We start from the raw sequence: 24,173 nt of genomic DNA on the forward strand, positions 1-24,173 counted from the left end.
GGAGAGAGAAATAGTTACAATACAACTATATAGAGCTGACTAACAAACTTCTAACAACTTCACTAGAGTCCAAAACTAACAACCTAGGCAACGGTTAATAAGGCCTTTAGAGAAATCAATACAGATTGCAGAAAGATAATAAAATAACTAATTGGTAAAACAGGAACCTGGAAATTTAAATTGATAAAACAGGAACCTGAAAAATTACATAACCAGTCCTCTAACTCTTAGCTCGTCGTTTATATGTGATATCTAGTTACTAGTCCTTCCGCATGTCATACAACTCACTGACTAGTCCCACTATATCATGTTATTGTTTGAATAATATGTATCTACCTGGATTGATACATAAATAATTCGTAATTATCTTGGATGAGGTGAAGGAAAGATCATTAAAAGAAAGAAAATGAAAGATTTTAAAAGTAACCTTTGATCCTTTCAAACACCAAAGTCTGGAGTGTTAGGAATAAAAAGGATGCGAGTTGGATTTTAGCTCTTCCAGTAAAGAGAATACTAACTGAAAAAACAAACAAGATAAGTTTTTAAGCAAAATCAGCCATTAGATTGATTGAACATGTAAATCAAAGTACAAGGATTGAAAATTCAGCCTTATAAATGCAAGACTTTTGTTACTATTCCTTTATTGATACAATTGAAATTTTTTGTCTAACTTTTGCCCCTATCCAGACATCTCAAATATTCATTTATTTGTTAAGCAATCACTTTCGAATCCCATTGTAAGACCAGAGAATAAATAATGTGTTTCATATCCTGTCTTGCTTTTTCTTAGTCTTCAATTCAATTGGCTCTCCTTGACTGACTGCAGTATCATCACAGAGTGCTGGGTGAGACTTGGTCCTAAACAAAAATTAAAGCCTGCTCTCTGTCATTGGGTGCAGAAAGTCCAAAACTACATGAAATTGCAGGTGTGCATTATCAATCAAATGGATAATAAAATTGCTAATATATGTGACTTCTTTGGTTGTGTCTGTAGACAAAACAAGTAGAAACATGAACTTACCTGCTCCAGTATTACATATATATATGTTTGATTTGTTCGTGTTTTTCTATGACACTTTCAGTAGTTCATGGAAAGCTTCCTGTGGTATATCAACTGAACCAACACGCTTCATTCGCTTCTTGCCTTCCTTCTGTTTCTCCAAAAGCTTCCTTTTCCGGGTAACATCCCCACCATAACACTTTGCAAGGACATTCTTTCTCATAGCCGAAATCCTATCAAATCATAGAATCAAGAGATTTATGACCAGCGCTGGTAGCGAATAATATTTATGCTCAAATAATTAAACAATTTCTAATTTATCCGTGGAAAGAGAGAGAAATCAATAAAGAACACCAAGAAAAGTATATCAGAAAGCAATGCACTAATTGCAAAACTAAGAAGAATGTTTTCTGGTTTTTCCCACTTGTGGAACAATCTCAATTTTATTTATTTAGTTTTTCATAAGTATGCATAAAACTATCAAGTTCTTTTAAAAATAAGCTGCATTCAGAATCCAGCAATATATCATCAAGTTCTTTGCAAAATTAGCTGCATTCAGAATCCAGCAATATATCTTCAGGTAGCACAACAGAATCCAAAAAAAAAAAGGAAATGTTACTATAGCTTGGCAATATGAAAACCAAAACATCTGAGCACCAGATTGTGCAATTTCAACTTTGGGCATTAGGACAAGAACCAAATTGTACACCAGCATAAGTTGGCAGGATTTTAACTCATATCAAGGACAAGAACCAAATTGTACTACAACAACAACAACAACAACAACAACAACAACAACAACAAAGCCTTAGTCCCGAAATGATTCGGGGTCGGCTAACATGAACCATCATATAAAACCGTGAAATAAATAAACATTAGCATGGAAGAGAAACAGATACTGGCAATGGTGACACTGCTTTTGTCCTAATGAAATTATAAAGAGTTGATATGACACACAAACAAAAAAGCTATAAAACTTACGTTTCCCTTGCAACAACCTTTGATCCGATAGCTGCTTGTATTATTATCTCGAACATTTGCCTGTTGAAAACTAGATCACACATCTGTAGAAGATTATATGACAAGAAAGCACAAATGAAAAAAGTAAGCACCTATCAATGAACTTCTTCAACTTATCCACCAGCTCACGCCCAATGCGTTGTGCCTTCAAATTATGAACAATGGTTGCCATAGCATCAACTGGTTGACCATTTAAAAGGATATCAAGTTTCACCAAATCAGATTTTTGATATCTGTTTCCATCAATCATAACAAAAGCAACAAAAGGTAAGATTCAGAAGATTACAAGAAAATAAATGCAGAGAATCTGATGACCTCCCCTATGATATGGATAATATGATTGAAATATTAGTAGAGAAAACAATCCCATAAATAAGGAACAGAGAAAAACAATAGCTCAGGGTGTTGACATTTCAAGAAAATATATCATACTGTAAGATTCTTTGAGCATCCAAAAAAATAACAAGCCTACACAACCAAAACAGAAAAATTCTAGTAACAACTACAGGACGGCTCATGGAGCCATAGCAGTTTCTATGCTGTGCTTTCTAACACATAAAATCCAATTGTTGGCATCAATCTTCGCCAAGCAAAGATATGAGCATGCATGTTTTTTGTGAGAGGGAGAAAGCTAGAGCAGGAGAAAGGATACATACTCTGCATCCTCGTAATCAAATGATGCATATCCTGAGGTTAAACTCTTCAGCTCATTGTAGAAGTCGACGACAATTTCCCTCAAAGGAATGCGATACTTCATAAAGACCCGTTGGCTTCATACAGAAGTGTTAGAAGGATCAATATTCTGATTATGGTCTAACCAATATATATATATAAATATTCTGATTATGGATCACTTATATGAAATGATAAATATGCACAAGACATAACAAACAACCTATAACAATATTTGCTGGTTCAAATGCAAGTAATAACTGACCTATACTATGATAAGGCAAACACAATTACCTGTCAATAAATGTATACTCCAATTGCTGCCCTCTCCTCTCCGAGCAAAGGGTAATAACAGGTCCCACATACCTTATGTGGACAAATGAAAATTGGACAAGTTAAGTACTACGCGTGCTGAGATAGCGAGTCGATCAGTCATAGTATGAAAGGAAGGAGTACGACAGTATGAGAGCTTACTCACTAGGGATGATAATTGTAGCTAAGACTGTAGGTTCCCAACTAACTGTAACTCGTTGTTTGGAAGTCGAGGGCAATGCAGCAGGATTCTGAACTTCAAGTTTGCTATCAGAACACCAAAATATAATGTTGAGTAAGGCATATGGGATAGAAAATTCAAAAACTATAGATAAGACATTTCATACCTTCCATCTGAATACTCAAATATATATGGAACAGTAGGAACAGTAGAAATAATATGAGTTCCATATTCCTGTAATCCATTGACAAGGGATACATTAGAAATGCCATTTTTTCAATTTATATGTAATATGCCAATGACTACCTTCAGAGATTATAACAACAAGTACATGTTCTACTAGGGAAAACATTACCTGTTCAAGCCGTTGATGAAAAACATCCATGTGGAGTAAACCTAAGAAACCACACCTATGGATAAGATCAATAGCATAAAAAAGTTAGTCCTTATGAAACATTGAAATAGATAGAGAGAGAGAGAGAGATGCAAAAGGAAGGGGGGTTTCACTGTCTAAAGCAGAATAATGGCATTTAATAATTGGAGATGCACCTAAAACCGAGGCCAAGAGCAGAACTACTCTCTTTAGTAACAGAGACACTTGCATCATTACATGTCAGCCTCTCAATCGCATTGTTAAGTGCTTCAAAATCAGATCCATCAGCTGGATAGAGACCAGAAAACACCATGTGTTTTGCTGGTTTAAAACCTACAATAGGAAGAGCATAAAAATATGAGAGAATTTTAACTAGGACTGAGCAATCCTAAAGAATACAAGAAAAAATATCTTTTTTTCTCGATACACAATCAATTCATATTCTGTTTCCTTCTAAGTCATGCTATCATTGTATTACATTCATAAGACTACAACATGTCGTCTAAATGCTATCATGGTTCCTCCAGGCAGCAGTCTAAAAGTAACTCCGAATAGTAAGATTTGCATGGATTATCTGTGTACTGTGTAAAGTGAACACTAGTGACAAAAACTTCATCCATCTCACTTTTCATCTTTTGAGCCGAGTTTACCATACTTCCGGCCTTATGTTATGCGACGTGATATTTTGTTAAGAGCTACAGCTAAAGGATCTTTTTGTTGCTCCTTATCATCTCTCAACTGAAAATGTGCCCACTGTTACTAGAAGTCTAGTCTCTTTCAGGTCCACTTTGGATCCCAAACCCCGAGTTTGCAGTCCCCAAAATCCAATTAAATGCATCCTATCAGCCTCCTACATCTGGGAAAAAAAAATTGTGGAGCGCTAAATCTTCCTTAATCCTGAGGGAAGTCTTATTCAATTGACCATGGGGTTCTACTCTTCCTTACTGATCTCTTCTTTGTTGATGTCTTTTTACCCCTGAATGCTTTAGCTTCAAGTAAAGGAGGTCACTGCCTTCTGCATTGCCAGTAAGCAAGGGGATTCTTGAATGACAGAGCAAAAAGAAAAAAGCCAAAAGGTCTATTTACTCCAAAGCCTTTTCCAACTCTATTTGTATGTAGTACACTTAAAAATTTGCAACTCCATTTGCTACTTAACATCCCATCACTTAACAATGAATTTTGAAGCAATTTAGAAATGTTCCAAATTTCATAAACATCACATAGAAAAAGAAAAAGCAACAATACATTTAGCAAAACATAAAATTTAAAAATAATGTGTTGCTGCAACTTGTCCACAAGAGTTTCTAAATATTTACAGTTCCTAGGAGTACGGTGATATAAATGAATGAATAAGACTTTGCATAGACTCCTGCATTTGTGATAATTCTGATGAAGGATTAATAAAGCACTGATAGGAACAAAAGATCAAGGGCAGATACCTGGTAGAGCTTCTACAGTGCTTCGACTATGAGATAGCGTGTCTCCTACTCGCGCTTCTTTGGTTGATCTCATGCCACTCACCACATACCCCACTTGTCCGGTTAGAAGAACTCCAGTAGAAGTCAGTTCAGGATGCATGATACCAACATCCAGAATGTCGTATGACTGGCCAGTTGCTCCTGATGAAATCTTGTCTCCCTTCCGCAGCATTCCATCAACAACTGCAACATGGCAGATTACTCCTTTGTACTCATCATAATAGGAATCCAACAAAAGCATACGCAGTGGTGAATTACTATCCCCAGGGGGACAAGGTATTCGCTCTATGACTGCAGGCAAGACATGCTCAAGGCCCTTCCCAGTTTTGGCAGATGTTAGAAGGCAATCATCAGGTTCAAGATCAAACATTGATTTTAATTGAGCTTTTACACGATCAGGATCTGCCGTTGGTTGATCTATTTTGTTTATGACAGGTACTATTGTCAAGTTTGATTCAAAAGCCAAATAGAAGTTAGCTACTGTTTGTGCCTGAACGCCTTGGGCAGCATCGACAACCAACAGGGCACCCTGGCATGCTGCTAAGGATCTTGATACTTCATAGCTGAAATCAACATGACCTGGGGTATCAATTAGATTTAGAAGAAATGATGATGGCTCATGTCCTTCATCCATGTTAGGTCCATGGAACTTGTAATTATGAAACATGGTAGCTGTTTGAGCCTTAACAGTTATTCCCCTTTCTCTCTCTACCTAAAAAGAGTTCAAATTTCATTTACATATTTATCCAACAAGTATTAAATAGAGAAAATTTCCAAAGTTCAAACCTTTATAGTCCTGCAATAATATAAGATTAATTTGCAAAGTTATCATCTTATGTTTTATATTATTAAGTCTCACAAGGATGTGCCGACATTTAATATCAGTCTTCTCTTTAGAAAGGTACTAGTTTGTCTCCATAAAGTACTATTACAATGGGTGAGGACCATTTATGATGAAATATGGTAGCCTTATATACGCAGTAACACTGTAATCTACAATCAAGAAAATCAAAATAAATACCACATACACTTACAAAAGAAGGATTTCAATGTCTCTAGTTTTAGTCATCATATTGCATTCCAGTGGGTTAAAAGGATCCTAGTGATTGCTTTTACATTTCCATTTTGTATTACATTTAATCATTTCTGTTCCAGTCTATCCACCCTTGGGTCAGACAACACAGCATCCAGTAGCATTATGGTACAGATTTTGCATCTAGTTTGAGTGAGTAAACGTTTTTCAGTTAAACAGTAAGAAAATCAGGTAAACTAAAAGCAGCTCTAGATTATCACTTAAATAGAATTTCACCAAAATTAGATTGAAAAAAAAAACTACAGGTTTGAGACCAACCGAAAACTAAACATCATACATACCAAATGATAATCCTATGAGCCTAAGTTCACAACTAACAGCATAGTCCTGTAAATACCTGCAATTTATCGAGGTACTGAGGCTGGCCATGGCCTCTTTTGATGGTCCCAGTGAGCTCCAAAAGGCGGTCGGCTAGTGTTGATTTGCCGTGATCAACGTGAGCTATTATAGAGAAGTTTCTGATTCTCTCGGCGGGATACTTGCTCAAATCTATGTTATTTTCCTTGCTGTTTGGGCGGGGATGGGAGCAAAACTCACGGGTTACACCAGAAAGACGGTCGTGTACCAAAAATGCAGAAGAGATTGCACGGAATTTTGAATATTGTAGAAGAGAGAGGGATTTGGTGGATTTTAGGGTTTCTGAAACCCTCCAAATGAAACCCATACAGGGCCGTCGACGAAGCAGGCAATCTTGCTGCTAACCGCCGCTGCAGACGATGAAGCCAAACAACGTCTGGTTCGATGGAATAGGAAACGACATCGTTACATCGAGTTATTGATTTAAGTCGTCCTCTCTTCTTTTTTTTTTTTTTTTTTTGATAAGAAGGGAAGAAAAAAAAAAAAAACAAACAAAAACCTAACCCGGGATCAGTCTAGGAAGACTGACCCCAATCCTATCCTCAAGAAGAGAAGGTAACAGAAAAGAAGGAGGAACGGAAAGGGTAGAAACACCTAACATCCCCCATGCCCAGCAGCTGCCAAGCGATCCGCCACGCGGTTTTGCTCCCTATAAATATGGGAGAAGGTAAGAGAATCGAAGGCAGGACGAAGCCTCAAGATGGCTTTAATGAGATTCTGACTCTTAAGACAAACATCATGTCTATCCGAAATCCTGTTGATAGCCTCCAAATTGTCAGACTCCACCGAAAGTCTTTTAACACCCATGCGAATGGCGAGTTTAATGCCAGACAAGATCCCCCAGAGCTCTGCAGTAAAGGAGGAGCCCGTACCTAAGTTATGGGTAAACCCAGCCAGCCAGGCGCCACCAGCATCCCGAAGAACTCTACCAGCAGCAATTCTGCCATTACTAAGGCAGGAGCCATCCGTATTCAACTTGACAACCCCTTCCCTGGGCTTCCTCCAACCAACTAACTGGACCTCTTTAACCGGGGAGGGGTGAACCAGGGGCTCTCCTTCAAAACTCTTTGTAATAACAGAGAGTTTTTTCGAGAAGTAAAACCGGAGGTCAGGAATAAAGACAGTCTTCTCAGCAAATAACTCTTCATTCCTCCATTTCCACATTTGGTGACAAATAATAGCGAAGAGAATAGCCCCGTGCTCCATACTGGCCAACAAATTCTCATTAACGCCTTCAGAGAACCAGTCAATATCAGAGAACCCCATAAAGGAAGGAAGGATGTGGTGAGGAAGGACCCCTTCCCAAACCTTTCTACTATTCGGGCAATCCCTCAAAGCATGGCACAAGGTTTCCACATGGCCGCTGCATCTGCTACAGGCACCAGATACAGCCAAGTGCCTTCTGTGTCTATCTGCATTCGTGAGGAGCCTGTCTTTGACTCCCAGCCATAGGAAACTCCTAATGCGGTAGGGGACTTTGAGGGCCCAAATGGACTTCCAAATTTCCAAAGGAGGATCAGCCCTATTAGGGGTAAAAGCTTCATAGGCCGATTTGCAAGAATAAGAACCATTATTAGTCAAGGCCCAGCAGTGTCTGTCCTTATCTTCCTCCTGATTACTAATCTTCACACCTCTAATATTAAGGAGGGTCTCCAGGCTAAGAAAGGAGTCGAACTTAGACCAGATCCAGTCTCCCTCCGAGTCCACCACATCAGCAATTCTCCAGGAGAGGAGATCATTCGGCGGAGGGGCGATGCACACCTCAATCAACGGTTTGTCACCAATCCAGGTGTCATACCAGAAACTAATGGATCTCCCATTACCCACCTCCAAGCCAATCCCCGTACAGAACTCAGCAAAAACAGCACTAAGACCTTTCCAGAGGAAGGAACAGCTGACAACCCTCTCCTTCGGGCCACCAAAGATTCTATCTTTCCTATACTTGCCGCACAGAAGACGAACCCAAAGGGAGGAGGGGGATTGCCACATTCTCCAAAGAAGCTTCATTAACAGGACTTTATTATTGTCCTTAGCTTGCCTTATACCAAGACCCCCCCTGCTCTTAGGCTGGCAGGCTTCCTTCCAAGGGACCAGGTGAATCTTCCTCCCATCCCCAGACTCTCCCCACAGAAAACGCCGATTAATTTTATCAAGGTCGTTGAGGACCGGCTCAGGGAGCTTACAGGCTTGCATGATGTGATTTGGAGCAGCGCAGTTGATAGACTGGATTAAAGTAAGGCGACCTGCAAGGGAAAGAGAATTAGCTTTCCAGCTAGCACACAAACCGTTAGATTTGTCCAAAATGTCTTTAAAAGAGGCTTTGGACACAAGTCGTCCTCTCTTCTTCTTCTTCTTCTTTCTTTTCTTTTTTTTTTTTTTTTTGAAAAATTATAAAATTAGGTCAAAATGGGAGATTCATTTACCTATAACCCAAGTCATTACATATCTAGATAATATATTTGTGATTTTCTCGAGGTACCCCAAACATTTTATTTTCTCCATTCTTCTCTATCGATTTTATCATTTCATCTCCCCCTTCATTTCTATCGTTTCATCTTCCCCCTTCCTTTACATTGCACGAATCACCTCCATTTTTCACCGTTTTGTTTCTTCTTCCTCTCTTTGTCTCTCTGTTTTTGTGAAGGCATGATTCATTATCTTCTTGTTTCTTCTTCGTCTCTTTGTGTCTTTCTTATTGTATCAATCGAAGGCATCGTTATTCGATGTTCTTCTGAATTTATCATATGTTTATTGTCGATTTCAATGGCAAAAGGCAGAAATAAGGTAAGTATACATAATATTTCTCTTGTTTCATCTACCAGAAAATGGCTTCGCAGAACAAGTTTGCTTCACATTTTCTGAAACCTGCGAAGCAAAATCATTCTCTCAAGTAGTATTTTCTTTAGAAAATAACTTTGCAGAATGATTTTGCTTCACATTTTGCGAAGCCTTTTTTAGCTTGTTTTTCTCTTCACAGACTTCACTTTTTGCGTAGCAAAATTATCATTTTTCAGGTGTATTTCTCTTCGTAGACTTAGTAGATTCGCTTTCTGCGAAGCAAAATCATCATTTTTTATGTGTATTTCTTTTCGCAGACTTTGCAGATTCGCTTTCTCCGAAGCGTTTCTTTCATTATTTTCCTAAAATGACTTAATTTTTGTGAAGGTTGAATATACAAAGGCATATCACAGTGAGAAGTGACTGAGATATGATGAACATGATGAAGACCAAATGTTTTAATTCTTTTTGCTTGTGAACTTTCTTTTACTTTTGAACTTCTTAGCAAATGATCTGGAAGCACACTCTCTCTCAAATGTCCTGGAAGCACATTAGGGAGAAAGTATGCTTCCAGAACATTTTGGTAATCATTCTGTTCTGGAAGCACATTTCCTCCATTGCTGGGGTTTGGGGTTTGAATTATTGTTACAATCTTATTGTAAATTTTGATAATGTTATGATTTTAATGTTATAATTATTGTTGCAATCTTGTTGTTATGATTTTGATAATGTTATGATTTTAATGTTATATACCATTTCGCATTTCTCACAAACTGCAAAACTTGCAAAGATAAACACTACTTCAATACATGATTTTGCTTCGCAGTTTGCGAAAACGGCAAAGAAAAACTCATTTTGCGAAGTAGTATTTACCTTCACAGGCTTCGCAGTTTGCGAAACTGCGAAGTAAATTCATATACTGAAAGTATTATCCTGGGAAAAACGTACAAAATAATAAAATAAAAACAGAGTGCCAAGTTCGCAAGAAGACAAATTTTACGTATATATAAGTCGATAATTAAAAACGAAGTGCCAAGTTCGCAAACGAGAGAAAGAAGAAAGAGTAAGAAATTTCTAAGGTGTTATATATATATGAAGGGCATTTTGAGCAAGTTACAAATAAATAGTCTATATATATAATGACTTGGGTAATTGATCTAAATATGTAAATGAGTCTCCCATTTAACCCAATTTTATAATTTTCCCTTATTTTTTTTTTCAAAGCTTAAATTCCAATTAGTTATCTAACTTATACCTTAAAAAGTCAATTAAGTTGTTAACTCTCTAAATTCATCAATTAAATCCTTAAATTATATCTTAAAAACTAATTAATTTTCTAACCTTCTAATTTTTTTTTTTTTTTTTGTTACATGGAGGGAAAAACCCGAAAAACTAACTACTAACAAGACGAGGGAAGGAAATTCCCAACCTATCCCGATGAATAATATCCTGGATGCCTGCAGGCGGCACACCACACTCGTGATGACCCAAGGCTAGAGAGCCCGCGACGTGCTGAAGTCTAACAACCCAATTTCTAGCCAGAATTTTTTTGCATTGTTTGAGTAACCAAAAATATCTGTGTCTGGTCGCATTATGTTCAATGAGCTGGATTACTACTTGCAAATCAAGCTCCATGATGACCTGTCTGAACCCCTGCCTCTAAGCATAGTCTAACCCAAAGTATAGGCCCCATAGCTCGGCTAAAACCTCTGTGCATATCCCTAGGTTCACCAAAAAGCCCCCTCGCCAAATCCCGTTCCAATCCCGAATGAGACCACCCGTGCTCGCAAGCCCCGGATTACCTTTACTAGCCCCATCAGAATTGATCTTTACCCAATTCATTTCAGGTGGTTTCCATCCGATACTGATAACCGTCCGATCTCTTCCGATTCCTCCCTTTGTTATCGCAAAAGCTCCCGCAAATGCCACAGTCTGGCTTCGGATGAACTGAAGGACGTCGCTAGGCATTTTGAAATCTGGATCAAAAATCGCAGCACTCCTCCATCTCCACAGCCACCAAACTACCGTTGCAAACCACACGTCCCATCGGACCCCATTCCACAAACTCTTACATTCGAGATTAATTCTGATCCAAGCCTTCAAATCTCCATCGAAAAAATTCTGCACCACCCGTTCTGGCTGCAGCAGCTCCCAGACTTCCTTCCCCCGATGGCAATCTCGAACGATATGAAGAGCCGTCTCAGGTTGAGAGCAGAAGTTGCAAGACGGGTCAATTGCGATATGTCGGCGGACTCGCACAACATTGGAGAGGATATTATCCCATGTGAGCATCCAGATGAAGTATCTGATGCACTCCGGGGTCCATAGTTTCCAAATTGATTCATACACCTTGTCCTGGATCGGGACATTGCCTTGCCGCCTGTTTATCTGATAAGCCGAGGCCACTGTGAACTTACCAGTAGGGGACGCCGGCCAACTCCATTCGTCTTCTTCATCCGCCTCATCGAAAATAACACATGATGCTATCTTGAGCAGCCAGTCAATCGGGATTAAATTAGCAAATTCGGCCCATTTCCACCCCTCCGTCTTATCCCAGTATGATTCAACTGTTCTTGCTTTTACCTCATCTGGGATGCTTCCTGTTGCAACTTCAGCTAACGTTAGTTCATCCGTCCATCTGTCAGTCCAGAACCTACAGTTCTTGCCGTTATTAACCGTTCGGCCAATCCCTCTTTGTAAGACTTCCGCCCCTTTAATTAAACATCTCCATGGGTGGCTACAGGCTAGTCGGTGCTGGAACTGCTCCATCCCACTTTGATTCCTTGCATACTTGTGTCGTATCACCCGTGTCCATAATGTATTTTCCTCCGTCAAGAACCGCCAGCTTAGCTTCGCCAATAAGGCTTCATTAAACTCTCTAATTGCTCTCATTCACAAACCACCTGTATTCTTATGTTGACACAGCACATCCCATTTTATTAGGCAAACTCTTCTTGACGTTGTTGTATCTCCCCAAAAAAAACCTCGATGAAGTCTGTCTAGTGTTTTACATGTACTTTGGGGCAGCCTTGCAGTTTGCATCAGGTATGTTGGAATAGCCATGGACACTGCTTTGGTTAGTGTCGCTCTTCCCGCAAGAGAAAGCGTCTGCACCTTCCAACCACTAAGTTTAGCCTGTGTCCGTTCAATTATCTCCGCGAAGGTTTCTTTTCGCACCCTAGAATGAAGCAGCGGAACTCCCAGATATCTCCCAAGATCCGCCGTCTGTCCAATGTTCAGCTCTTCACAGATCACGTCCCTCATCCGCTCCGAAATGTTCGTTGAGAAACAGATTTTGGATTTGTGATTGCTTATACGCTGACCGGAGCACTCACAGAATCGATCCAGCACTCCCTTGATAATTCTGGCTTGTTGTACAGACGCTTCCGCCATCATTATTATATCATCTGCAAAAAAGATATGGGAGATATTTGGGCCTCCTCTTGATATTTTTATGGGCTTCCAATCTCCAATTATTGTGGCATCCGTAATAAGATGGCTGAGGCGTTCCATACAGAGCACGAAGAGGTACGGTGAGAGGGGGTCACCCTGTCGAAGACCTCTCTTAGGCTTAAAGTTGTCCGTTCGAGACCCGTTCCACAGTACTGATATATTGGGGGATTTCACACATAGTATAATCACCCTGATTAGGTTGGGCGGGAGTTCTAAAATTCTCAGTGTATCTTCGACAAAATCCCAGCTTAGCCGGTCGTATGCTTTCTCAAGATCCAGTTTGAGTACCATCGTACCTTTACGCCCTTGTTTCCGTTTTAGCGATGCGACTACCTCCTGCATTAAGATAATGTTATCTGTGATTTGTCTCCCTGGGACAAAACTGCTCTGGTTAGGACAGATGAGATACTTCAGGTGCTCCTTCAATCTATTTACAATACATTTCGTAATTGATTTATATAGCACATTGCAGAGGCTTATGGGTCTGAACTGGCTCAGGTTCTCTGGATGACCGACCTTTGGGATAAGTGTAATAAGTGTGTCATTAAGCTGTTCTTCAAAGATTCCATAGTTCAGTGCGTTTAGCACGCATTCACAGGCAGCTGGTCTGACTGTAGGCCAAAGAACTTGGTAGAATTTAGCATGAAAGCCATCTGGTCCTGGAGCTTTCAGGGGAGCCATCTCAAAAATCGCTTTTCTCATTTCCTCCATAGTAAAAGGTCGACTCAACAATCCCGTGCTTCCAGGCTGCCAACTAGGAAAAACTAAATTTGTTTTGAGATTGTCTCGAACTGGTTGATCATCAGAGTAAAGCTGCTGGAAAAAATCACTAGCAAGATGAAGAAGTGCCGTTTTCTCCCAAATCCAGTTCCCGTTGGAGTCGCATAGGCCCTCAATCCTGTTCCGTTGTCGGCGGATTAAAGTTGACGTATGGAAGGAGGCGGTATTCCTGTCCCCGCATTCAATCCATTTAGTTCTTGACTTCTGAAACCAGAACACTTCCTCCTGGTTAAGCACTTCGTCGAGTTCTTGCAGTAAGGTTTGCTCTAATTTCAGCAGCCCCGGGTCAACGCGACTACACAAGGTGCGCTGAATGCCTCCAATCCGTGCTTGGAGTCGTTGCTTTCTATAAAAGATATTTCCAAACACTGTTTTGTTCCATGATTGTAGCGCATCCCTTGCTTCCCTCAGTCCGGTTCTCATCCCTTGGTCCCCGTTCCAGATCGACTGAAAGAAGTTCTTGAACTCGGGATGGAGGAGCCATGCCGCTTGGAAGCAGAACGGGCGATTCTGTGGATTTATGGGAGGCGGACCGACCTGGATCAACAGCGGTGCGTGATCAGACTGAATTCTAGGGAGATGTCTTACAGTAGCTTCAGGGAACTCATTTCACCACTCCACATTACAGAGAGCTCTGTCCAGTCGGCAAGCAACTCTAGTTCGGGCTGTCAGACCACACACCCAAGTGAAAGCCGAACCCACATAGCCCAGGTCAATGAGGTGGAGGGCATTAATCCAATCTGAAAAAACGGCACATCGGTTGGCGGTGACTCCCGATCCCCCACGTCTTTCACTGGAATTCTTGATGCAGTTGTAGTCTCCCGCCAGCACCCAAGGTTCGTCAATAGTCTGCTGTAGAACTCGCATTTCCTCCATGAAGATCCGTTTATAAGTAGCTTGAGGTCGGACATAGACAGCCGTGAAGAGAAAATCATTTTCAGTAGTCTGCCCCATCTTTATAGTAACTTTCGTGTGAATAAACTGGTCATTCCGAGCTAGAATTGACACCCCCACTCTATCATCATCCCAAAATAACCAGATACCGCCTCGGAAGCCATCTGCTTCCACAATTTCCATTTGGTTAAAGTTTAACTTCTTCTGTAACTCAATGGCCCTGTTACCAAGCACCCTTGTTTCGAAGAGTGCAACAATTGCCGGTTTGTTTGTTTTAATATAGTGACCCAAAGCGCGCTGGAAAGATCTGCTCCCAGCGCCAAAGCAATTCCAAGTAAGTAAGTTCATCATTAAAAAGGTGGTTCAGTAGAACAGATCCTAGCTTCACCAGCTCTTACATGCTCGTGTTGAGGATGCTCAGACTCCCATTCTCGCTTGTGTCTAATCGTGTTCGCTTGCCTCTTGTCCCCGGGCTTTCTTGGTGTTGGACATTGGAGGTCATATTGGAATCATCTGCTAGGAAGTCTTTTGCTAGCACTTCAAACACATTTCTGCCCGTAAATTGGAAGGCATGCTCATCCGACTGTTTCCTCGGATTACGGCTGTTACTACCTCTCCGTAGCAAGACTTTTCCGGTTTGGTTTCCTCCACTCTTGCCCACAGGATTCTGGTTTTCCTTGTTTCCCACTGCATAAACATGTTCCCTGATATTCGCTGTTGTATTTACCCCTTTGCACTACTGTCCATACCGACTGGAGTCCCTGTTTGTGGTTTTGCCGTGGGGGTACGATTCGAAGCTTTACGCCGGGGTACCATCATCCATGGTCCATAATCAATTTTCCTTTGGTTATTCACCTGGCCCTCTACAGTATCGTGTGCAGTAGTAGCCTCAGATTGCTTCTCATTCACGGCGTTGCTGTCAACATTCATAGAGACCGATCCTCCGGAGGTGGTTGGTAGGATGCTTGGATTTCCACAGCCGACCCTAGTATGGCCATACCGACCATAATTGGTGCAAGCTATGTGGAGGCCTTCATATTCAACCCGTTGTTCAACATCCTCAAGATCAAAGCGGGCAATTAGCGGTTTCAGTAAATCAACTTCCACGCAGACTCTTGCGAATTTGCCGCGGGTGGCTTCAATAGTGTTTCGATCAATCCTCACGGGTTTTCCAATTGCTGAGGCAATGGCCAACAAGATATCCTCATCATAATAGTACAGTGGTAGTTCTGGGAATCTCGCCCAGACCATAGTAGTATCGACCAAAGATGCAGAGGGGTTGAATGCGGGAGTCCAGGTTCGAACAGTTAGGTAATTTCCTTGCACAAGCCATGGTCCATCCATGATGACGTGTTCTCTATCCTCATCGTTGTCAAAACGTACCAAGTGGAATCCATGCCCTAAGTCCATCATATCAAACTCTCCAACTGGCTTCCATAACTCAATTGCACGCTTCTGTAGTGCTATATATCCCAAGTTTCGACCTAGGAGCTTGATAACAAGTGCACGTTCCCACGGTATGACTAACTGATCCTTCAATCTCGAGTCGATGCTCACCTTTGGTCGTAATGGATCGTCTGTTGGAAAAACAATTTGCACTCTTCCTTCAGCGCAGTAATCCTTGCGGGCTCGTTCACGGGTAGGGTTCTTCCTCTCAGCAGCAATATCTTTCCAAGTTTTCCTTTGGGGCGGCGGCTCATGGGGGTCAGGCGGTATCAGTGGTGGCGATTGACGGTGATTGGCGAAGGGATTCTAGAGGTCGGCCATTGAGGGCGTCCGACTTTCTCGCAATACGTTCAAAGAAACCTTTTTTAGATATTCTAATTATCTTTTTTTTAACCTTCTATTAGATCTCTAACATACGTTTGAATCCCTTTCATAATTAAATTAAAATCTCGTTTTTTTTCAATTAATTTTTATCACTATTTTTTATATATATTTTAGACTACAATTGTGGGTTGGCTTTTAATAAAAAAATCGATTAATTCAAATTAAAATAGATATATTATTTCAAAATATTTATATATATATATATATGTACAATATTAATTTCGGTTCGGTTAAACCGATATTTTTTTACTGAAAAAGAAAATATCATAAAATATTAATCAAAACTGAACCAAAATGTAAAATAATCAAACCAATAATCAAAATTGAAAATATATAAAAAAAAAACGTGACAATTTTTTTTTCCAATTGAGCAAGGAATCCAATTATCAGTTTCAATATACGTTGAGGACCTAATTGACGATTTTATAAGATTAGAGATCTAATGGACTTTCAAGGTATATATTGAGAATCTTGAAAATTAAAAGATATTATGGACATATTTGACTGTAAAAGGTATAAGTTAGGGACCTAATTGGACATTAATTTTTTTTAAAATAAATCGTCTATTTTTTACTATAATATAAATAATTTATTTGTCTCTATGTTTTTACATGTTATACTAATTCATTCATGTGTCTCTATGTTTCCAACATGCGCTTTAGTCCTTTTGTTAAAGACATGGTTAAATTAGAATAAAATGAAATTTAAAACAATAAAAATACATTTTACCTCTAAGGCGAGTGCGCCACCAACGATAACGGCGTTTATTTTATAATGATAAAACTTTTATTTTATGTTTATTTTTTCTCTCGTGAAACTTGTTTCATTAAAAAATGAATGAAAAATATTCTAAAGATTACAAAATTAGAAGTAGAGGTAATATAAAAAATTTAACGTAACTTTTATCTCTATAAGGATTTATTGGAGATTCCTACAGGGAATAGATTTATTCGGGGTTGACATCTTCATGGTTCGGGGAAAGTATCTCTCATCTTATCCTTGTTTTCAGTTTCAGGGTAAAATGTCACTCGCTCCCACCCGCATCCCTAGATATTTCGGGAATTTTGGATACACGTTAATTCATATTCTTGTAGGTTTTAGGGAACCATACCTATATTGCTACTCTAGTATTTTCTGATAATGAATCTGTTAATTTTCTTCCTAATCTTTAAATTTCGAAATGCATTAAAAAAGGTAATAGCTTAAGTAGGCTAAGTTTTTCTTGAATTGGAATTTTTTTTAATTGTGGAGTGTGTGGTTGATTCTTTATGACTTGCTTATTTCTAAAAGTGTAATTGTCCAATGTAGTTTAATCAATTTTCTAATAAACTTCACATTGTAGAAATTCTACCAAATCTTACTGAAACAGTTTCACTAAGCTCCACACGAGTTTCACCTATCTTTCAAGGAGTTGATCAACAAGGTCAAACTTGGTGAAACTGAATCAAATAAATTTCACAAAAGTTTCACCTAGTTGCATACGATTTCACTAAGGTTTAACTCATGTGAAACTGGTGAAACCAAGAGTTATTGTTTATAGGCTTAATACATCATTTGCCCCTTGAACTTATCTAAAATGATTGATTGGCCCCTTGAACTTTCAAAGTGTCTCGATAGCCCCTTGAACTTGCATAAAATGTTCAGTTAGCTCCCTGAACTTGCATAAAATGTAATTAATTAATCACTCGGTTGTAAAAAAGTAAGTTAAATGCGGAAGATATGTTGCACGCATCTTAAAAAAGTAAAACAACCAAAATCGGGGTATGCGATTATAATATTAGAGAAGAAAATGTTTTATAGTTGAATAAGTAAGAAATTCTTTTTTAACATGTTTTGATCTATTTTGTGAAGTATGTAATACTAAGGCATGTGTAACATATTTTCCGCATTTGACTTACTTTTTTACAACCGAATGATTAATTTTTTACGCAGGTTCAGGGGGCTAATTAAATATTTTATGCAAGTTCAGGGAGCTATCGAGACACTTTGAAAGTTCAGAGGGGCCAATCAACCATTTTGGACAAGTTCAGGGGGAAAATGATATATTAAGCCTTGTTTATATATATACCTGATTGATTGTTATAATATTGCTTCATTATGTATAGTCTGAACATATTTGATGAATAAAGAATATTTTATTAGGATGTTGTTTCTAACTGTCATGTTATTATTATTTGTCATATCTTTGATTCTTTTTGCAAATATTTGATGTACATATTTTTAGAATCAAAATTTTGCTCATTTTGTACTTGATATACTTTTTTCTTCCGTTCGTGTTGTCTTGTGATTGATTAGGATCACAATTTCTTTTATCAATTAAGATTGTTTTGTTATCTTTCTACAACTGTTTATGCTTGGTGTTGATGGGTGAGTTTTGTTATGCAATATTGTAGTTTGTTGCAAATTAATTTGCTATGAGTTTGAAGCTCGAGGATTTAGTAATACGTTGAAGCCTTGTGTTTTGAATCAAAACAGGCAAAAGATTGTAGATATGATATCATCCACCGATGGAAGATTATTGTTTGTTAAAGATTGGTGATGGTCCATTATAATTATTGTGAATTAGAGTTTCAGAAAGCATAATTCTAGTATTCCAAAGATTTGATTTGATTTACTTATGTGTTGTATATTGTTTCAGTTAATGGTCAACTTGTCGGTCCCTTCACCCCTAACAAATGTCTTAGTTAAGGAGACCTTTTGTCACTCTATATGTTTATCATTTGTTCTGAAGTTTTATATCAGCTTATTCTCAATTCTGAAAAGAAGGGCATGCTTCACGACTGTAGTATCTCACGGGGAGCACCTGATAGCTTCCTATTATTCAGTGTGAAAATGTAGGAATGTCAAACTGTGGTGAATATTTTAGGCTAAGTATAAGAAAGAATTGGGTCAAGGCATTAATCTTACTAAATCAGGTATCTTTTTCAGTTCAAACGTGTCCCTTATCAGGACTGATATTTGTTCTCTTTTGAGAGTTAGTTCCCCTCTTGATACTGGAAGGTATTTAAGGTTGTTGTCCCTAAAGTAAATCTAAATGATCCATTTTTAATTTTCTCAATGAGAGATTGAGGAAGAGGTTTGTGAGTTAGAGTTTCAAATTCTTGTCTAATATATGAAAAATGCTTTACTTAAATTTGTTGTTAGACCTTACCCACCTTCTATGCAGTACTTTTCTCATTCTAAGGTCCATATCTATGAGAAACTTAAGAAGATGATGAATTCCGTTTGGTGTGGTACAAAGGAAAATGGGAAACGAAATATCCATTGGTTTAATAGGTCTAAGCTTTGTGCTAGAAAAGAGAATGGAAGCTTGGGTATCAAGGTCTTCATGATTTTAACATATCTCTCATTGGCAAGCAATGACGTAAGTCCATTAATCAACTATAACCTATGGTGGGTGGAATTTGTAAGGCTAAATATTACCCACGAGATGTTATTCTTTCCTCCAAATTAGGCACTAACACCATAGCTATGTTTGGAGGAATGTGTGGTGTACTCGAGATGTTCTTTCATTAAAGTTTGAGGTGGCGTACTGGTAATGGGGAGGCGATACGTATTTGGGATGATCCTTGTCCTGGTAAGAGTGAAAACTTCTTTGTTAAGTTCCCTACAGTTCTTGATTGGGAGAATGCGTGACCTATGAGTGCATGGTATTAGAGTTTCAGATAAAGGAAAGCTTTGCTCTCTTTTTCTCCTGGCTAAGGCAGCGTCCATTCTTAACTTGTTGATCCTTTTAGTTTGACTAAAGATATTCTTTTTTCGCATCATATGAAGGATGGACTATACTCATCTAAGTCGGGTTATAAGTTCCTCGAAAATCTTAGATATTCTTCGCCTTTGGTGAATGGTTGGGTTACTTTGGGGTTTGTTTATCTGACCTAAGATTAAGTTGTTCCTCTGGAATTTATGTACTGATTGCCTTCCTACCTCGTATGAGTCTTAATTCTAAGCATATAAAAGTCCCCATTGGCTGCTTATTTTATACCATTTTGGGTTGCCAGTTTGTTATGGTTGTGTGATCGGAGATGGGGATTTTTCCCCTAGAATCGATGTAGAGTGTTTAGGTGACTGGTTTCTTTAAATCTGTGTGTCTGGCAATCTTGATCTGGAGAGCAAGATGGAACTCTCTCTAGCTTATGTGGTAGCAGAGAAATAATATTCTCTAGCCAGGCTCATGTTTTTCTCAAGTTGATGCGGTGGTATCTTCTCGTAAGTTCTTGGAGGATTGGAAATATGCTCAAGTGAGTAATTTTTTAGGTATAGTTAATATTCTCAGTACTCGAGTTTCTCTTTTTTGTCAATCATTGGACTACTCCGATGGTTGGTTTTTTAAAATGCATTAGTGATGCCAGTTTGTTTGCTAAGATTGGTTGTGTCGGGACTGTGTAGTGATCCGGGATGCAAACGACCATTTTGTTGCTTGCCATAGCTTGCTTCATGAAGGATTAATGGATGTGAAGTGTGTTGAGGCTTTGAACTTTGGAAAGTGTATTGCTTGGGTCCAATGTTATCAGGACCGGACATCGAACCGGATTGGTGACTGGGTCATGGGTCACTTGGTCGGACCGGATGGCTCAGATTGATCGAACCGGATGACGTAATAAATAAATAAATAATATATTAATTATATATATATATATTAAAATTATATTTATATTTATATAATAATGATAATATACCTGTTTATAAAACTTTGCACAAATAAATAACCTGTTTCCTTGAAGTTTTAATAAAGCATATAAAAAATAATTCAACATCATACCAAAATAACAATAATAAAGCATAAATCATAAATCCATAAACCATAAACATAGATCCATTTAAACCATAGATCCAGATCAACATTATCAGTTTGATGATCCGAATAAAAAACTATGCTCCAATTTCAAAAATCAAAATGACATAAAAATAGAGTCATCAAACAAAATGACACAAATATCAAACTAAGTACTTCTTCCATGGTTCAACCAATCATCATCATTGATATTTCCTTCAACACCTTCATTGCTTTCATCCAATATCACATCATCATCATCATCATCATTTATAAACAAACCTTCCAAATTGAGAGTTGAATCATCACCAAGTTTTGGATATTCTTCTTCAAGCATATTTTCTAAATTATCCATGTCAAGTTCTCCTTCATTTTCATCCTCAGTTATCCAAAACTCAGTTTCATCAATTGATTCATAATAAACTGGATCAAACATTTTCTTCCCAATATTAGACCTATAAAACATAACATAACAATTAGAATAAATCTATTTGCCATACAATTAAAACTAAAACAAAGCAATTAAACTTATTCAATAAGATAATTGCATACCTATTGCTCAAACGCAAATTGTAATGAACATAGACAAGATCATTAAGTCTTTGATGCTCTAATCTATTTCTCTTCTTAGTATGGATACGCTCAAATACACTCCAATTATGCTCACATCCAGAAGAAGAAGCAGTCTGACTAAGAATTCTAATTGCCAACTTTTGCAAGTTTAGCACTTCATAACCAAAATTTCTCCACCATACATCTATAATATAACAAGTAATGTTAAATAATAAATACAAACTTAATAAGAGCATCATAAAATTAATTGATTCAAAACTAAATAGTAAATATTTAAATTAGCTTATCCAGTCTCATAGTTTTGCAACTGTCGAGAGCCAAATCTCTAGCAAAACCTCCCGATCTCTGTCGAAATATGTCAATCTCATCAACCACCTTCTTTTTGTTGAAAAGCTTCTGGTTATAAATCACATCCATCAATGTTCCCATAATCTCTGGTTTGTTGCAAAAACTAGTTGCATCATACTGAAAAGCCGGATTCAACCAATATGCAGCGGCATGAAGATTTCGGCGCAACATCCTATCCCACCGATTCTTGATGATAGATGTGTAAGGCTTGTACAAATGCTTCTTCCTTTTAAACAACTCTTTTATGCCATTACGAGCCCTATACATCCCTTCATATACATAACCAAGTGCTGCTTTTTCATCAGAATCACAAATCCGTAGCAAACGCATCATAGGTGTCATTACTTTGACAAACAAGAAGCTGTTGGTCCAAAACCGCTCATCTAAAACAATTTGTTTGGCATCTTTAGCTTTAGGCATCTTCACATATTGTTTGAATTCATCACTTATTACCAAAGCTTGCAAATCATTCTTGTGATCATGTAGACTCTTCAATGCAATAAAAGTGGTGGCAAAATGAGTAGCATCAGGCCGCACTATCTCTGTCCAACCAGGTCGGTTCCTTAACCAGTTCAATGTATGTTTGTGATTATAAACAAACACAGTAATCTTTGGAGCTAAAGTGGCAACATCTCTTACACTTGGCATTTCTGCAACATCTTTCATTATCAAGTTAATACAATGAACTGCACAAGGAGACCACTGAATGGTAGGATATCTCTCTGAAAGTTTCTTTCCAGCAGCTTTGTAATTAGCACCATTATCTGTCACCATATGTACCATATTGTCTTGACCGACCATCTCAACAATTTCTCCAAATAGGTTGCATAAATTTTCAGCATCTGTAAATATACCTGAAGCATCAACTGACTTCATAAATGACAAACCCTTTGAGCAATATACCAAAAAATTAATAAGTGGCATTTGTTTGGTGTCTGTCCATCCGTCACCCATGATAGTGCATCCAAATTCTGCCCAGTGTTGTCTATGAGCATTGTTAAACCCAAAATATACCTAAAATATCATCGTTAATTACATCAATATTGCTACGAATTTATGCTATTTAGAACTGTTTGGAAAGCTTTTACTCTCGAATATGTTTCTTTCTTGTAAGGTACATAAATATTTGGTCAAATCCAAATAGGAACGAAAAGAGATCAAAAACAGAAGAAAAACCCTACAAAAGGAGTCGAAGACGACAGAAATTAATAACGCCAAATCAAGGACGCGAACGAAAGCAGAAGAACTGAAAAACGTTCCGTGCCGCGACCGCGGCCCCCACATTCTCGGTCGCGACACGCGTTCCTCAGTTTCCCCATCCCTTCATTTGAAGACCAATTGATGCTCCCCCATTCTCGGTAGAGAATTTAATATTCTCAGTACGAGCAGGAGTTTGTAGAAGCCTAGTTACACACTTTCGTTTTCGACGAAACGCGATCGTTCGGGTGGATAAAGACGTCCTTTCGCAACAGATACGATCCTTCACAACGGACACGACACTTAAATCAAGACTCTTCAACATCTATAAATAAAGAGTTGATGGAGAGTTGAAGTTAGGTAGAAAAAGAGATTAGTATAGAATTTATGCAGAAATTCCGAGTCAAGTGATTCAGAAGTTAGATTTCGATTCTGTAAAAAGCAATATGCTGTACACACATTGTTTATTCAATAATAACAAGTTTAGTAGCGTTTAGACATTATTCCAGTTTAGTTTTCATTTTGGTAGTAGACCGACCCAGTCTCTATTACGAAGATTCAACGAGAAGATTGAGTAGAGGATCCGCCCCGGAGCCTGACAAACTCTAACGAAACCCAAGGAAAGGATTGACAACCCGTTCACTTGCAAGCCATCGAATGTTTCAATGCTCCATATTCTCTGTAAACTTGTATCAATTTATATTTCATCTAATAAAGTTCGTTCTATTCGATAGATTTTTATGCAGTACTTATGGTAACTAATCCACTAAAGTGACTGCTGGTGTTTTCATTAAAACGTATTTAATTCAAAATCTTTACAAGGAAACTTTGTTGAACACTTAGGCAAATTATTATCTCGAAAGAGTTTTAATTTGATTAAGGGCAACTATCCCGGATAGGGTTTTGTCATGTTCAAAGCCAATTAATTAGAGGTTCCGTCATTTATTTCATCTTTATAATTCGTACAAAGTTTAAAGTTGGTTTCTTTGCTTAATGCAAACAAATACATCTGTTTACTTTTCTAAAAAGTACTAAACGTTCCTATCTTGCAAATTCATTC

General features: G+C 38.3%; 1 protein-coding gene across 3 annotated transcripts; it reads right to left on the reverse strand.

Annotated features, from left to right (window-relative positions):
- Positions 1 to 589: 589 nt before the first annotated feature.
- On the reverse strand, positions 590 to 6,871 carry LOC136233231 (translation factor GUF1 homolog, mitochondrial). 3 transcript variants are annotated; one of them, XM_066022849.1, is made up of 12 exons: positions 6,467 to 6,871; positions 4,998 to 5,748; positions 3,735 to 3,891; positions 3,541 to 3,595; positions 3,352 to 3,419; positions 3,167 to 3,271; positions 2,987 to 3,058; positions 2,677 to 2,790; positions 2,113 to 2,253; positions 1,982 to 2,041; positions 1,022 to 1,233; positions 590 to 858 (listed from the first exon to the last, which is right to left on the reverse strand). In XM_066022849.1, the coding sequence occupies exons 1-11, from the start codon at positions 6,791 to 6,793 to the stop codon at positions 1,068 to 1,070; spliced, it is 2,016 nt and encodes a 671-aa protein (XP_065878921.1). In that variant the 5' UTR covers positions 6,794 to 6,871; the 3' UTR covers positions 590 to 858; positions 1,022 to 1,067. The 3 variants fall into 3 exon arrangements, with proteins under 3 accessions (XP_065878921.1, XP_065878920.1, XP_065878919.1); XM_066022848.1 differs by having other exon boundaries at positions 590 to 876; XM_066022847.1 differs by having other exon boundaries at positions 590 to 910.
- Positions 6,872 to 24,173: the final 17,302 nt, after the last annotated feature.

This window comes from Euphorbia lathyris, chromosome 6, assembly GCF_963576675.1.
Source record: "Euphorbia lathyris chromosome 6, ddEupLath1.1, whole genome shotgun sequence".
Classification (NCBI taxonomy): Eukaryota; Viridiplantae; Streptophyta; class Magnoliopsida; order Malpighiales; family Euphorbiaceae; genus Euphorbia; species Euphorbia lathyris.

What these genes read in the sequence shown, in the direction of transcription:
- LOC136233231 (XM_066022849.1), bottom strand. Translation starts at nt 6,793, where the DNA reads ATGGGTTTCATTTGGAGGGTTTCAGAAACCCTAAAATCCACCAAATCC. An exon ending in AGTACCTCGATAAATTGCAG is followed by an intron (nt 5,749 to 6,466) that starts GTATTTACAGGA and finishes AACTCTTTTTAG; the next exon opens with GTAGAGAGAGAAAGGGGAAT. An exon ending in ACAATTATCATCCCTAGTGA is followed by an intron (nt 3,059 to 3,166) that starts GTAAGCTCTCAT and finishes TGTCCACATAAG; the next exon opens with GTATGTGGGACCTGTTATTA.